Below are 16,818 nucleotides of genomic sequence, written 5' to 3' on the forward strand. Positions count from 1 at the left end.
ACGCCTTCCCGCTGCCCCCCAATCTCTGGGGCTGGCGATGGGGGAAGCGCTGCTTTCCCCACCGCCAGCCTCCAACCCGGGTTGGAGAGTAGCGGGAAGGCATCGCTGCCTTCCCGCTGCCCCCCAATCTCTGGGGCTGGCGATGGGGGAAGCGCTGCTTTCCCCACCGCCAGCCTCCAACCCGGGTTGGAGAGTAGCGGGAAGGCATCGCTGCCTTCCCGCTGCCCCCCAATCTCTGGGGCTGGCGATGGGGGAAGCACTGCTTTCCCCACCGCCAGCCTCCAACCCGGGTTGGAGAGTAGCGGGAAGGCATCGCTGCCTTCCCGCTGCCCCCCAATCTCTGGGGCTGGCGATGGGGGAAGCGCTGCTTTCCCCACCGCCAGCCTCCAACCCGGGTTGGAGAGTAGCGGGAAGGCGTCGCACGCCTTCCCGCTGCCCCCCAATCTCTGGGGCTGGCGATGGGGGAAGCGCTGCTTTCCCCACCGCCAGCCTCCAACCCGGGTTGGAGAGTAGCGGGAAGGCATCGCTGCCTTCCCGCTGCCCCCCAATCTCTGGGGCTGGCGATGGGGGAAGCGCTGCTTTCCCCACCGCCAGCCTCCAACCCGGGTTGGAGAGTAGCGGGAAGGCATCGCTGCCTTCCCGCTGCCCCCCAATCTCTGGGGCTGCCGATGGGGGAAGCGCTGCTTTCCCCACCGCCAGCCTCCAACCCGGGTTGGAGAGTAGCGGGAAGGCATCGCTGCCTTCCCGCTGCCCCCCAATCTCTGGGGCTGGCGATGGGGGAAGCGCTGCTTTCCCCACCGCCAGCCTCCAACCCGGGTTGGAGAGTAGCGGGAAGGCGTCGCACGCCTTCCTGCTGCCCCCCATCCTCTGGGGCTGGCGATGGGGGAAGCGCTGCTTTCCCCACCGCCAGCCTCGAAGCCGGGTTGGAGAGTAGCGGGAAGGCGTTGCGCGCCTTCCTGCTGCCCCCCATCCTCTGGGGCTGGCGATGGGGGAAGCGCTGCTTTCCCCACCGCCAGCCTCAAAGAGCAGACTCTCCTGGCTTCAGCGGAAGCAACGCAAAGCCTCCGGAGCGCAGGCTTCGGAGGCTTTGCCTTGCTATCGCTGAAGCCAGGGAGCCTGCATTCGCTCCATAGGACGCACACACATTTCCCCTTCATTTTTGGAGGGGGAAAAGTGCGTCCTATAGAGCGAAAAATACGGTAAGTCTCGTGCTCTACCAGCTGAGATATCCCAGCTGACAAGGCTTAGCTTTGGAGTGTACAGAACAAGTCCTCCCTGGTGTCTTTCCCATAATAAGCCATCTCCAGACTTACCCTAAGAGCCAGTCCTGAAGGTACAGCTCTTTACTTTGTCCCCTCTGGTACCTGAGAGGCGTATTTGCAGGGCATACCCTATTCCTGCGATTGTAGTCCAGTTTTGTTTTTTCTAAAAAATATTTATTAAATTTATATAGCATCCTTCATCAGAGGATCACAGGTTTACAGTATAAAAACACAAAAATACATAACGTAATAACAAACAAAACAATAACCTCCCCCCCCCCGAAAGACACACACACAGTTTCAAAGATAGGTTAATTAACCAAAGGCCTGGGAAAAGAAGAACGTTTGAATTTTTAATTGTTGTAACCCACACTTGGACCTGCTGGCAAAGGGTAGGTAATAAATTTAACGATTTATTAAATTTCAATTAAATTTCATCATGATCATGATCATGATCATGATAATAATCCGCCATGCCTTTGTTTTCAAATAGCTTAGCTCTCGAATGTTTTGGCTCCCGAACACCGCAAACCCAGAAGTGACTGTTCCGGTTTGCGGACTATTTTTGGAAGTCGAACATCCGACGGGGCTTCAGATTGGCTGCAGGAGCTTCCTGCAACCAATTGGAAGCCGCACTTTGGTTTCCGAACGTTTTGGAAGTCGAACGGACTTCCGGACCAGATTCCGTTCGACTTCCAAGGTACAACTGTACAGTGGTACCTCTGGATGCGAACAGGATCCGTTCCAGAGCCCCATTCACATCCTGAGTAAAACGTAAGATGCGCCTGCGCATGCACAGGTCGCGTTTTGCCGCTTCCGCGCATGCGCGTGACGTCATTTTGAGCGTCTGCGCGTGTGGCGAAACCCGGAAGTAACGTGCTCTGTTACTTCTGGGTCGCCACGGAGCGTATCTTGAAAATGCTCAACCTGAAGCACATCTAACCCAAGGTATGACTGTACTGAGTTAGACTTTTGGTCCATGTAGATCAGTATTGTCAGCACGGATCGGCAGCAGCTCTCTAACGGTTTCAGGCAGGGGATCTTTCAGGCAAGCTTGGGGCCCTCCAAGCGGTTATTGGACTTTGACTACCATCAGCCAAGGCAAGCAAGACCAGTGGTCAGGGATGATGGTATTTGTAGTCCAGCAACAGGTAGGCCTCACCCCTGGTCTAAAGCAACACTAAACCATTTCTTACTCCCCAAAGATTTTTCCCCCTTCCCCAGCTTTCTATTATTCTGTGATACCTCTGCAAAGATTTCCCAGAACTGCCGCTCTCGATGAAAGAAAACTGAGTGCACCAAACTCATTTGTTTCAATCCGTTTGATGATCAAACAAAAACTGCTTGAATCTCACACAGATTAAACAATCATTGGTAATAAAACAGTCTTCAAAGTTTTTTAAACAAAGGGAAGTGTGTCTTCCCTTAGAATTATTGTGGGAGTTCCCCCCACTGGTGCAAAGTGAGAGATTTTCACAGCACAACCCCACACCTGCCAACTCTGAAAGCCCGAGTCTCATGAGGTCACTCCCAAGCTCAGCGAGTCCGGATCGAACCTTCCCCAGAAGTCTCCAGCTCCCTGATCCCTTTGATTGGAGGTGGCAAAGGCAGGACCTGAAACCTTCTGCATGCAAAGCAGTTGCCATACCAAAATGAGCGACAGCTTCTCCCTAGAATGGTACAATACCTTTCTCGTGGGACGGGCTAACAAACCTGTTTTTTCCTTTCTGTCAGGGTCTACATTCCCTTGGGAGCCACATGCCAGCAGAGGTAGAGGGAGGAGTCAACGGTGGGTGGGGCCAAAGCCCAAAGTGGACAGGACCAGAGCCAAAAATGGGTGGGACACCTGTCTCTGTAGGTGTCTCTCTCTCAACCGCCTCTTTTACGCCCTTTCTCTCTCCCTCAGTTTCCCCTTTTCTCTCTGTGCCACCCCCTTCTCTCTCTCTCAACCACCCTCTTTTCTTTCATTCCCCCCACCTGCATGAAATCAGGTTAAAAACTGAATGAAATCAGAGAGAGCCACATGTGGTCATCCCTGCTGCAGGGGGGAAACTTGGAACACAGTCGTACCTTGGAAGTCGAACGGAATCTGTTCCGGAAGTCCATTCGACTTCCAAAACGTTCAACAACCAAAGTGTGGCTTCTGGTTGGCTGCAGGAAGCTCCTGCAGCCAATTAGAAGCCACATCGGACATTCGGCTTCCAAAGAACGTTCACAAACCAGAATGCACACTTCCAGGTTTGCGGCATTCGGGAGCCCAAACCTTCATGTGCCAAGGCATTCAGTTTCCAAGGTACAGTCATACCTCGGGTTGAAGTAGCTTCGGGTTGAGCATTTTCAGGTTGCGCTCCGCAGCGACCTGGAAGTAACAGAACACGTTACTTCCGGGTTTCACCGCTCGTGCACGCACAGACGCTCAAAGTGATGTCATGCGCATACGCAGAAGTGGCAAATCACGACCCACGCACGCGCAGATTGCGTTCACTTCAGGATGCAAACGGGGTTCCAGAACGGATCCCATTCACATCCAGAGGTAGCACTGTATGACTGTACCCCTATCTGAGAGAGCTAGGGTCTCTGTCTCTGAATAAATTGATTTTAAGTCCAAGGGGGCTGTTCTCTTATTTTCTTGCACATTAGGTTCCTGTGGTGCTTTTCCTCTGTTCATTTCAGGGAGCGTTCTGATTAACCAGCAAACCCTTACGAGTAACCAAGGCAAGGTTTCTCCTCTGAACGAGCTGGAGACTCCAGCAATGACAAGCAGGCCAGCAACAGTTTACACAGCTTCCTCTGTGTGGGTTTTTCTCACGGCTCGCGAGACGCGAGTTCGAAACAAAGCTCTCCCGCAGTCAAGACGGCTCGTGGGGCTTCTCCCCGACGTGGACCCTGCCATGCGCAAGGAGGAGCCGCTTGCGGCTGAAGCATTTCCCGCAGGCCGCACATTTGTGGGGCTTCTCGCCCGTGTGGGTCCGCCGGTGCGAGGTGAGGCCCGCGCTCCAGCCAAAGGTCTTCCCGCACTCAAAGCAGCGGTACGGCTTCTCCCCCGTGTGGATCCTGCGGTGCGAGGAGAGCTCGGCGCTCCGGCGGAAGCTCTTCCCGCAGTCGGGGCACTTGTGGGGCTTGTCCCGCTGATGGATCCTCGTGTGCTGGATGAGGTAGGAGACGCAGCTGAAGCGCTTGGCGCAGACGGAGCATTTGTGGAGCTTCTCCCCCGTGTGGCTCCTCTTGTGCTGCGCCAGCTGGGCGTTGCGCCCGAAGCTCTTCCCGCAGGCGAGGCACTGGAAGGGCTTCTCCTTGGTGTGGATCCTTTCGTGGAAGATCAGGTGAGACCTCTGGCGGAAAGTCTTGGGGCAGGAGGCGCACTCGTAGGGCCTCTCGCCCGTGTGGGTCCGCCTGTGAAGGATGAGGTTGGAGCTGCAGGCGAAGCGCTTCCCGCACGCGGCGCACTTGTAGGGCCGGTCGCCCGTGTGCATGCGCCGGTGGCGCAGGAGGTACGAGTTGCAGCTGAAGGTCTTTCCGCAAGCGGCGCAGGCGTACGGCTTCTCGCCCGTGTGGATCCTCTCGTGCACCACCAGGTAGGAGTTGCAGCTGAAGCTCTTGCCACAGGCGGCGCAGCGGAAGGGCTTCTCCCCCGTGTGGATCCTCTCGTGGCGGATCAGGTGAGACTTATCCCGGAAGGTCTTGGGGCAGGAGGAGCACTGGTGGGGCTTCTTCTTCCCCTCGTGCATCTGCTGGTGCCGGGTCAGGTTGTCCTTGCGGCTGAGGCTCTTCCCGCACTCGCCGCACCGGTAGGGCGCTTTCTGAGCCGGGGCTCTTTTGTGCCCCGAGAGCAGGGGGTCGTTTCCTTGGCGCCCGGGAGGGATCGGGTACCATTCCGCTCGCTCCAGGCTCCCCAGGCAACTGTGCTTCCCTTCAAATGCTCTCACCTGCCTGCCATCTAACAGAACATGGAAAAAAGAAGGAAAGGAAAGAGGCATGTATGAGGACAGCGAGAACCATGAAGCAAATTCATGATTTTGCATGAAGCAAATGTAACATGAAGTATGACGGTATTTTCTCACAAGCAGTGGGTAATATTCAATCGCATTTTACTCCGAGTAGACCCGCTGATGAATGAAGCTAAGTTAGGTCCGTTAATTTCTACTTTGAGTGAAACTTAAGTCAAGCAGGGACGCGAGTGGCGCTGTGGGTTAAATCACAGAGCCTAGGACTTGCCGATCAGAAGGTTGGCGGTTCGAATCCCCGCGACGGGGTGAGCTCCCGTTGCTCAGTCCCAGCTCCTGCCAACCTAGCAGTTCGAAAGCATGTCAAGTGCAAGTAGATAAATATGTACTGCTCCGGCAGGAAGGTAAACGGCGTGTTCGTGCGCTGCTCTGGTTCGCCAGAAGCGGCTTAGTCATGCTGGCCACATGACCCGGAAGCTGTACGCCGGCTCCCTCGGCCAATAAAGCGAGATGTGCGCCGCAACCCCAGAGTCGGCCACGACTGGACCTAATGGCCGGGGGTCCCTTTACCTTTACCTAAGTCGAGTAACACCCATCGAATATGTGTCCCGTCTCTTACCGTTGGAGATTCTTTGCTGGACTGTGACATCGCCAACATCATTGAGATCTCCTCTGAAAGGAATGGATCCATGTGTGGCCTTCTCTGAGTCGATCTCCTGACAGCTCTCTCTTATGTGGCGATTCTCCTGCTTATTCCATGGGGAAATGCTCTGTTCTGTCCTCTCCAGAGGCAGTCCGTGGACCCCCAATTGCTCCAGACCGCCTGGGGTGTACTTTGCTTCTTCGCAAGCGTCATCACAGCCTTCAGCGGCTAGGGAAAAAGAGAGTTATCCCAATCACAAACGTACGGTCAGCCCTAGCAAAGAGCAGGGGTCAGGGGCAATGAAACCAGATTTTAAAATGAGAACATAAGAAAAGAACCTTCATACGATAATCTTTATTTTCATTGTCCCATACAGAACAACGAAATTGAAAAAATCTACATCAGACATTCAAAAACCAACAAGCCTGCTATCCCACCTATCCCAGCCTGGTTAGCCCCCTTAAACTCTGATACCCCATAATTAAATACAATATATTCCCACAGAGACTACCTTACACTGTGTTTAAAACCAAAATCGCTTTGGATAGAAACTGTTTCTCAGACGGCTAGTCCTAGTCTTTATAACCCTGTACCTTCTTCCAGAAGGCAGAAGCTGAAAGAGATCATTTCCGGGGTGCGCACTGTTGTGCACTATCTCTGCCGCTTTCATATGACACCTGGAAGCATAGATTTGATCCAAGGTGGGAAGAGTGCCCCCAATTATTCTCTCTGCAGTCTTTACAACCCTGGACAGCATTGTTTTTCCCCTGACAGTGCAGCTCCCAAACCACACACACGGACCATAAATTAATACACTCTCCACAGTACAATGGTAAAATGCCATCAACAGGTCCCTTCATGGAGGCCATCTGTCTTGGAGGCTTGAGTCGAGATTCCTGCACTGCAGGGGGTTGGACTAGATTGCCCTCAGGACCCCATTCAACTCTACAGTTCAATGATTCTACAGAGAAAAAGGCTATTGGTGGCTACACTTTGCCTCCATGACTGGAGCAACCAATACTTCTGAACGCCAGTCGCCAGAAACCACAGGAAGGAAGAGAGCTCTTGTGCTTGAATCCTGCCTCTGGTTGGCCACTGTGAGAACAGGATGCTGGACTAACAACTGTCCATTGGCCTGATCCAGGAAACTCTTCCTATGTTCTTAATGAACCCAATACAAAACTGTCTTTCCAATGGATTAACCAACAAGATTTTGATGAAGACGTCTCCATTTGGAGAAAGGTGTCTACTGGCTTGATCCTAAAGGAGCACCCAAGTGCAACAGCCTAATAATAATAATAATAATAATAATAATAATAATAATAATTTATTATTTCCAAAACCAAAAAAAGAAAAATTACAAACATCAAATTCAACATCCATATTCATTTTCTAACTTAAACCTATTACATAATTAACTAAATTAAAATATACCTAATTACTCTAAACTTCCCTTTGATGTATACAAATACAGCACAGTTAGAAATTTTACATTAAAGCTTTTATATTATAAATAATATTTCAAATTCCTCTACACCCCCGGTTCCCATTCACCCATGTGCGATCTTATTTTATTTTATTTTTAATTCTTCTGTCTTGTTGTGTTGTTAATAAAAATTTATTATTTATACCCCGCCCATCTGGCTGGGTTTCCCCAGCCACTCTGAGTGGCAACCAACAGAAAATTAAAAACACGGTAAAAAATCAAACATTAAAAACTTCCCGAAACAGAGTTGCCTTCTGATGTCTTCTAAAAGTCAGGTAGTTGTTTATTTCCTTGACATCTGATGGGAGGGTGTTTCAAAGGGCGGGTGCCACTACCGAGAAGGCCCTCTGCCTCTGGTTCCCTATAATCTCACTTCTCGAAGCAAGGGAACTGCCAAAAGGCCCTCGGAGCTGTACCTCAGTGTCCTGGCTGAATGATAGGGGTGTTGACGCTCCTTCAGTTATACAGTGGTACCTCAGGTTAAGAACTTAATTTGTTCTGGAGGTCTGTTCTTGAAACTGTTCTTAACCTGAGACACCACTTTAGCTAATGGGGCCTCCCTCTACCGACTGCGCTGCCTCCAGCAGTGCAGGTAGAGCATAGCCACCATAGATAGCAGACACTGTTGGCTCCATGAATTTGGAGCTCCCAGATGGGGCTGAGGGGAGCTAGGAGCCCGACAGCGGCTTTCGCTGTTGGAGCTGAGCCTACAGAGCCTCGAACCCGCAACCTCCCAAGTGCCACTGAGCTGCGCTGCCTGCTCCCAGGATTTTGAGCTCTGCTGGGATTTTCTCTGCTCCCGCCAGGAAGTCAGGCAGGTAACAATGCTCACCTAGGAGACCAGCCTCTCCGCTGCCGCAGTCCTCCTGCTTGGCTGCCACGCTGAGCTGTTTCTGGTCAGCATCTACAGGATCCTGGCTTGGCCCCGTGAAACTGACGGCCGCCTCCGCGAGGAGAGTGAGCACCTGGAAATGGGCGAGAGCAACAATTTAAAGCAGGGTGGACCAACCCGTAGTGATGTATGGAAGTAGTGATGTATGGAAGTGAGACCTGGACCATAAAGAAGGCTGATCGCCGAAGAATTGATGTTTTTGAATTATGGTGCTGGAGGAGACTCTTGAGAGTCCCATGGACTGCAAGAAGATCAAATCTCTCCATTCTGAAGGAAATCAGCCCTGAGTGCTCACTGGAAGGACAGATCCTGAAGCTGAGGCTCCAATACTTTGACCACCTCATGAGAAGAGAAGACTCCCTGGAAAAGACCCTGATGTTGGGAAAGATGGAGGGCACAAGGAGAAGGGGACGACAGAGGACGAGATGGTTGGACAGTGTTCTCAAAGCTACCAGCATGAGTTTGACCAAACTGCAGGAGGCAGTGGAAGACAGGAGTGCCTGGCGTGCTCTGGTCCATGGGGTCACGAAGAGTCAGGCATGACTAAAAGACTAAACAACAACAACAAGGACCAACCCGTATCCCGCGAGGCCTCTTTCGGCAGCCCTTGGCAACGTTGGAGGGAAAAACATCTTAAAGCCTTAAGTTCATTTATGCCACCACAGCAGCAAGAATTCTTGTGGCGAGGAAGTGGAAATATGAAACAATACTGACAATCACAGATTGGCAGATACACATGTTAGAATATTTACAACTAGCAAAACTGACGGGAAGAGTTAGAGGAGCATTGAACCAGAAAATATTTGGAGAATGGAGAATATAAGGATTGTATAAGATCATATTGTACCAACCACACCATATTAGCAGAACTTGAGTGATACCTGTAAACACAACAAATACCGTTTGTGGAGTAGATGGGAACAATATTAAAGAATATAAAACAACAGTATAAACAGTACAATGAGAATGACTGGAAGACTTGTTTTGTCAGAAGTCTTTTTTATTTAAGTGTTTATTTAAGTATTAATTAGGAAGATTAAGTTTTTTTATGCACGTAAATCTGCTTTTTCTTTCTTTTTTCTGTACTTTCTTTTCTTTTTTCTTAATATTTTTTCTTTAATTTTCTTTTTGTAGTATGAGATTTTAAATTCTTTGTCAATTCTTTGCATATGTCTGTAATTTAAATTAATAAATATTTTTTAAAAATAAAATAAAATAATTAAAAGGTTGGGACCTCGCTGGTTTTCCATTTTTGGGCTAACAAAACACAGGCCGCAGTAGTGGCATGCATAAATAACCTTTTTTGACACCTGGGAATTTCCATCTGAATTATCCCCAACAATAAACTCTGGTTTATTGGGGAAAGTGCTTTTGAACATTTTTTTCAATTCATTATGGATTATTTCCCAATACTCTTTTACCCTTTTACATGTCCACCACATGTGGAAGAAAGTTCCCTCCACCTCTTTGCATCTCCAACACTTATCTGATTCAGCCTTAAAGATCTTAGCAAGCCTACTCAGAGTTAAATACCATCTGTAAATCATTTTTACAGATTTACAAAAGGAGCATCTCCACCCCCACCGTTCTGCCCGGACACTGAGGTCTAGCTCTGAGGGCCTTCTGGCGGTTCCCTTGCTGAGAGAAGCCAAGTTACAGGGAACCAGGTAGAGGGCCTTCTCGGTGGTGGCACCCGTCCTGTGGAAAACCCTCCCACCAGATGTCAAAGAGAACAACAACTACCAGACTTTTAGAAGACATCTGAAGGCAGCCCTGTTTAGGGAAGCTTTTAATGTTTAACAGACCACTGTATTTTAATACTTTGTTGGAAGCCACCCAGGGTGGCTGGGGATACCCAGCCAGATGGGTGGGGTATAAAAAATAAATTATTATTATATTATTATTATATTTTCCTCCTCACCTGCTTCTCCATCCTTTCAGCATCCTTCTGGAGGAAGTCCTCGGCCAGGGCCACCGCCTGGGCGCATGTCTCTGGCCCCCACTGCCTGACCCAGCTCTGGACGTCGGCCGGAAGGATGGCCAGGAGCTGCTCCAGAACCAGCAGCTCCAGGATCTGCTCCTTGGAGTGCCTCTCGATCTTCAGCCACGCCTGGCAAAGGTCCCGGAGCTGCCTATGGGCCCCCCTCGGCCCCTTGGCCTGCTGGTAGCAGAAGCCCCTGAAGCGCTGCCGCTGCTTCTCCTGCCTCAGAGCATCCCAGCGCAAGATGGCCGCCTTCACTTTCCCATAATCCTCTCTGTCTCCGACTTCGAGTGCAAGGAAAGCCTGCTTGGCTCCACCGCCGAGGGCCGGCAGGAGCCGGGCTGCCCACTCCTCCTGGGGCCACTGGCAGGCTTCGGCCACTTGCTCAAAGGTGGCCAGAAAGGCCTTAGGGTCGCCCCATGGCTTGGGCTCCTCCGGCAACGGGCCAGTGGGGCTGAGGGGCTGAGGGGCCTCCACCATCTTCAGGAACTCCTGCCATTGGGCTTCCCAGTGTTGAAGCAAACCCTCACAGGGCTCTTGTTTAACTAAGGTTGCGTCTGGTGTTTTTTGGACAACTTCTCCAACGATCTCATGGGGGTCCTTCCCGCTGCCGTCCAGCGCCTCCCCTTGCGGACAGCTTCCTGGGTCCATTTTCATGCCGGTTCCACCTTGGCTGGCAGCCCGAGGGACTCAGAGTAACCCAGAGAGTCGTGGCGGTTGATGCTGCCACATTCTAGGGGTAGCTCCCTGGGTATAGCAAAGAAAGATCACAGAATCGTAAAAAAGGCAAGAATCTTTTGCCTGATGTGGGGCTCAAATCCACAAGCCTGAGATTAAGAGCTTCCTGGTCTGCTCCAGGTCTATTCAATTAAATGGATTTAGAAACCATTTAAGGTTTCAGAAATCCCTTAAGTGGTGTGTACCACATATGATTAAATGAACAGGGTCTCTATTACAACAAAATTAGAACCTAAAAGCCAAGAATCTGGCAGAATTTAGAGCAAACCCATCAAAAGAAATGGGCCTAAGTTACTCATGGCCAGTGCTTTTTTTCCTAAAAAAAAAAGTTTAGGGGTGCTCTCATTTTGACTCAAGAAAATCACCATTTTATAGTTCAAATAAATACAGTAAATGGACAAAAGTACAAAGATTCACAAAATGTTTAGGGGTATGCGTACACCTGTGTATCCCCAGAAAAAAACACTGCTCATGGCCATCATTCTTGATAGATCTACTGACATTTATTTTATGCATTGTACAAAATCATATCTTTTTTCACTGCTGCATGATGAAATGCCAAGGCAGTGTTAAAACATAAAACACTGTGTTTTTTGTTTTTTTTATAAAAAAGTAAAAGTGACCAGCTAATCCAGAACAAAGTGGTACCTCTGGATACAAACGGCCCCCTTTGCGAATGCTTCGGGCTACGCACACGGCAAACCTGGAAGTAAAGGTTTTCACCGCCCGCATCTGCGCAGAACAGTGCGCCTCTGGATACGAATGTTTCGGGGTAAGAACAGACCCCCGGAATGAATTAAGTTCGTATTCAGATGTACCACTGTAGAAATCAAACAGCTATAAAGGCCTGTTAGCATAAAAAAACACAATGTCTTCAGGAAAAGTCAGGAAGTCAAAAGTGAGGATGTTTGCCAGACTCCCGCCCCTGTACACATATATATCAGGATCATGGACCACTTATGAACGCCATTTCCAACTCCTCGAAAGATTCCATCAATGGTGTCTCCAAAAAAAATTACACATCACTTGGGAAGTCAGGCGAAATAATGCCAGTGTACTGGAAGAAGCAAAGATCACCAGTGTTGAAGCAATTATTCTTCAACATCCATCAACTTTGTTGGATTGGTCATGTTGTGCGGATGCCTGATTATCGTCTCCCAAAGCAACTACCGTAGTTTTCGCCCTATAGGACGCACTTTTTCCCCTCCAAAAATGAAGGGGGAATGTGTGTGCGTCCTATGGGGTGAATGCAGGCTTTCGCACCGACCCTTCTCGCTCTCCAGGCTTCAGGAAACTATCCCCCCAGCCTGGCAAGCTCCCAGAGCGATGCAGAAGCTGCGCGCAGCTTCGGCATCGCTCTGGCTCCCGTTCTGGGGGCTGGGGTCGGGGAAAGCTCGGGCTTCCCCTGCCCCAGCCCCGCGCCTGGGGGGAGGGGAAATAATTTTTCCCCCCCTTTATTCCCCCCCCAAAATCTAGGTGCATCCTATGGGCCGGTGCGTCCTATAGAGCGAAAAATACAGTACTCCATTCCAAACTTAAAAATGGAAAGCGTAATGCTGGTGGTCAACAAAAGAGGTTCAAAGACTCTCTCAAGGCAAATCTTAAAAAATGTAGTATACACACTGACAACTGGGAAACACTGGCCTGCGAGCGCTCCAGTTGGAGAACAGCCTTTACCAAAGGTGCCATGGACTTTGAAGACACTCGAACTCAGGACGAAAGGGAGAAACTAGCTAAGAGGAAGGCACATTTGGCAAATCCACACAGTGATCAACTCCTGCCCGGAAACCAATGTCCCCACTGTGGAAGGATGTGCGGATCCAGAATTAGCCTCCAGAGTCACTTATGGACTCACTGTTAAAACTGTGTTTACGGAAGAAAATCTTACTTGGCTACAAGTGATCGCCGAAGAAGATATATCAGGATCAGACCGCTCCCCACAAAGTATCCTGGGAAGTATAATTTGTTAACGGTGCTCAGAGTTTTAGGGCATCCCCTATTCTCTCCTTGTTGTGCTACAATTCCCAAAGTCGAAAGGGGCCCTGGGGGTTGTGAAGTAATTATAATTGCAGCGTTGTTGCCTCCTAAATAAGGAGCCAAGGCATAGGGCAGAAGAGGCTCTGCTAACATCATGGCAAAGGCCCCAAAGATGTTGGCTAGTGGTCCCTCCATGCCACTTAAATGGCCAAACCTGTAAAACAACCTAAACAACATGTCACTAGATAAGGCAGGAGGCTGTTCTGTGCATTGTGTTGCTTCTTCCCTTTCAAGCTGACGCAGTTTGCAAAGTCAACACAAATCAATTCTTCGCCGTCTCCTTGACAACTCATCTTTTGAGGCCAGGACAATAGGGATGATTATCATTCATAACGACAACGACAACAACACAGCACCTTTTTAAGCAATAATACAACAACAACAACACAGCACCTTTTCAAGCAATAATACAGCTGCATGGCTGTCTTCATAAGAATAAATATGATTTGGATACAATGGAGGACTGTAAATTGGATTGACCTAAAATATGCAGCTAAAAAGGTTACTTACAAGAACCCATGGAGTGGCGGGGGGGAGTCCTAAGATTCGGAAGAATCTTGTGTAAAATTCTAGTATGTGCAAGAATATTATTTGTGTGAACGAATTTGTAAAATCAAATAATACGCAGGAATAAACAGGATTATACAGCAGCACAGGCGTCAAATAAAACAACGGTAACACAGCATCAACATGACAATGTAGCAGCATTGCCTATTCCAACCTTTTCAAATGAATTATTTTAATAACAATAATAATATGGCAGCATAATCGTCTGGCGCACCTTTTCAGCGGCGGTTTGCTGTGCAGAAATCTGAAAAGGAGCCAGCCCACCACTCTCCTCCCCAAAAGGGAACACGCGACCCTCCCCTAGATGCTGGGAGCGGGGAAGGAACCCCCTGATTGTCTCTTTCGCTAATTAGCGCCCTCCCCGCACCCAGTCCGCCTCCCCCGAGCCCCGCTTGCCCCCCGGGAATCTCCGTGCACCAAACCAGGCGCGCAACGCGTGCACACACACACTTTTCCGGGCGAGGGGGGAGAGGGACTGCTGCGTTGAAAAGCACCCCGTGTTGCAGCGTCCTTGCTAGGAATCGCAGCCTCTTTCTGCTTTAACTCTTTGTGCATCGCTCTCGCTCTCCCTCCCTCTCTCTCACACACACGCACCCCCCTATTTATAACAAAAAAATTTTTTTCCTTCCAGTAGCACCTTAAAGACCAACTAAGTTAGTTCTTGGTATGAGCTTTCGTGTGCATGCACACTACCCTTGCTTTTTCCTGTAAGAAATATTGCAGTCGTTAAGAGTCGTCAACAGGCTCATCACAGCTATCTGCCAATCACCCATTCCCACCACCCTTCTGAGTAATACCCCTCCCCACCTTCTCACTATATAGAAGGATCTGGCAACTTCTGTTTCAGTGTATCTGAAGAAGTGTGCATGCACACGAAAGCTCATACCAAGAACTAACTTAGTTGGTCTTTAAGGTGCTACTGGAAGGAAAAAAAATTTTTTTTTGACTATGGCAGACCAACACGGCTACCTATCTGTAACCCCCTATTTATGGCATTCATAGCCTCAAGGGTATTTTTCGGTTTTCTATATATTTGTTTCATTTTTCATGACACACAGCTATATTTTAGAACTGAGTCAGGAAAGCATGAAGCTCTTCATCTCAGGGTTGTGGGTTCGAGTCCCACCTTGGGTGAAACAATTCCTGCATTGCAGGGGGTCGGACTAGATGACCCTTGTGGCCCCTTCCAACTCTACCGTTCTATTCCATTTTTAATCAGTCATATTGTATTGTATTTTTTCATATTTCATACTATTTTGGGGGTTTTTATATTTTCCATTTTTACAGATATTTTATTTTGCATGGTTTTTTCCATTTTTACTTTTTATATTCTACTTAATGTTTAGTATTTTGGGAAAAACGTAAAAGGCGGATCTACACGGATCCTCGTGAATTCATATGATTTTTTCATTCAAATTAAATAAAACCACCATGATACTGTAGACCATGTCTTACTCTGTAGAAAGCATCAAAAAAATCACGCATCCACTGTTTCGGGGCGGCGCAGGGGCGCAAAAACATGGTTAAAAAACACGGATCCTCATGGATCCTCATGATTTTTCCACTAGATCAGCCCAAACTCACCATCAGATCAAAGATCATGGCCATGGGCACAGCATCCACCACAAAAATCACAGATCCACGGCTTCCTGGCGAAACCGTGGCCCAAAAACGTGGTTTTGAAGCACGGATCTTCATGGATCCACACGCTTTTTGCATAGGGCCAACCCAAACTCACCATCAAATCACACATCATTCCCAGTGGCACAACCTGCACCACAAAAATTACGGATCCTCGGCTTCCTGGCCACTCCATGGCTCAAAAACGTGGTTTTCAAGCACGGATCCTCATGGATCCTCACGCTTTTTGCATTGGGCCAACCCAAATTCACCGTCAAATCACACATCATGGCCAGGGGCACAGCTTACACCACAAAAAACTCAGATCCACGGCTTCCTGGACACTCCATGGCCCAAAAACGTGGTTTTCAAGCACGGATCCTCATGGATCCTCACGCTTTTTGCATTGGGCCAACCCAAACTCACTGTCAAATCACACATCATGTCCAGGGGCACAGCATCCACCACAAAAAAACTCGGATCCACGGCTTCCTGGCCACTCCATGGCCCAAAAACGTGGTTTTCAAGCACGGATCCTCATGGATCCTCACGCTTTTTGCATTGGGACAACCCAAACTCACTGTCAAATCACACATCATGTCCAGGGGCACAGCCTGCACCACAAAAAACTCAGATCCACGGCTTCCTGGCCACTACATGGCCAAAAACGTGGTTTTCAAGCACGGATCCTCATGGATCCTCACGCTTTTTGCACTATATCAGCCCAAAGTCACCGTCAAATCACACATGATTTGCAGGGGCACAGCTTGCACCACAAAAATCACGGATCCACGGCTTCCTGGCCACTCCATGGCTCAAAAATGTGGTTTTCAAGCACGGATCCTCATGGATCCTCACGCTTTTTGCATTGGGCCAACCCAAACTCACCGTCAAATCACACATCATGTCCAGGGGCACAGCATCCACCACAAAAAACTGAGATCCACAGTTATCTGGCAGTGGCATGGCCCAAAAACGTGGTTTTCAAGCACGGATCCTCATGGATCCTCACGCTTTTTGCATTGGGCCAACCCAAACCCACTGTCAAATCACATATCATAGCCAGGGGCACAGCCTACACCACAAAAAACTCGGATCCACGCCTGCCGGGCCATACCGTGGCTCAAAAACGTGGTACCGAAGCATGGATCCTCATGGATCCTCATGATTTTTGCACAAGACCAGCCCAAAGTCACCATCAGATCAAACATCATGGCCATGGGCACAGCATCCACCACAAAAATAACGGATCCACGGCTTCCTGGCGATACCGTGGCTCAAAAACGTGGTTTTGAAGCACGGATCCTCATGGATCCTCATGATTTTTGCATTGGGCCAACCCAAACCCACTGTCAAATCACATATCATAGCCAGGGGCACAGCCTACACCACAAAAAACTCGGATCCACGCCTGCCGGGCCATACCGTGGCTCAAAAACGTGGTACCGAAGCATGGATCCTCATGGATCCTCATGATTTTTGCACAAGACCAGCCCAAAGTCACCATCAGATCAAATATTATGGCCAGGGGCACAGCACCCACCACAAAAATAACGGATCCACGGCTTCCTGGCGATACCGTGGCTCAAAAACGTGGTTTTGAAGCACGGATCCTCATGGATCCTCATGATTTTTGCATTGGGCCAAC

General features: G+C 49.3%; 1 protein-coding gene across 1 annotated transcript; it reads right to left on the bottom strand.

Annotated features, from left to right (window-relative positions):
- Positions 1-4,073: 4,073 nt before the first annotated feature.
- LOC128408702 (zinc finger protein 436-like) lies at positions 4,074-13,907 on the bottom strand. Its single transcript, XM_053378713.1, has 5 exons — positions 13,705-13,907; positions 10,149-10,955; positions 8,168-8,300; positions 5,826-6,077; positions 4,074-5,199 (listed from the first exon to the last, which is right to left on the bottom strand). Exons 2-5 carry the CDS (start codon positions 10,863-10,865, stop codon positions 4,112-4,114), a joined length of 2,190 nt encoding a protein of 729 aa, XP_053234688.1. The 5' UTR covers positions 10,866-10,955; positions 13,705-13,907; the 3' UTR covers positions 4,074-4,111.
- Between the last annotated feature and the right edge of the window lie 2,911 nt (positions 13,908-16,818).

Source organism: Podarcis raffonei, chromosome 2 (assembly GCF_027172205.1).
Source record: "Podarcis raffonei isolate rPodRaf1 chromosome 2, rPodRaf1.pri, whole genome shotgun sequence".
NCBI classification, from domain to species: Eukaryota; Metazoa; Chordata; class Lepidosauria; order Squamata; family Lacertidae; genus Podarcis; species Podarcis raffonei.

What these genes read in the sequence shown, in the direction of transcription:
- LOC128408702 (XM_053378713.1), bottom strand. Translation starts at nt 10,865, where the DNA reads ATGAAAATGGACCCAGGAAGCTGTCCGCAAGGGGAGGCGCTGGACGGC. An exon ending in CTGAAAGGATGGAGAAGCAG is followed by an intron (nt 8,301 to 10,148) that starts GTGAGGAGGAAA and finishes GCCCATTTCCAG; the next exon opens with GTGCTCACTCTCCTCGCGGA. An exon ending in CGGAGAGGCTGGTCTCCTAG is followed by an intron (nt 6,078 to 8,167) that starts GTGAGCATTGTT and finishes CTTTTTCCCTAG; the next exon opens with CCGCTGAAGGCTGTGATGAC.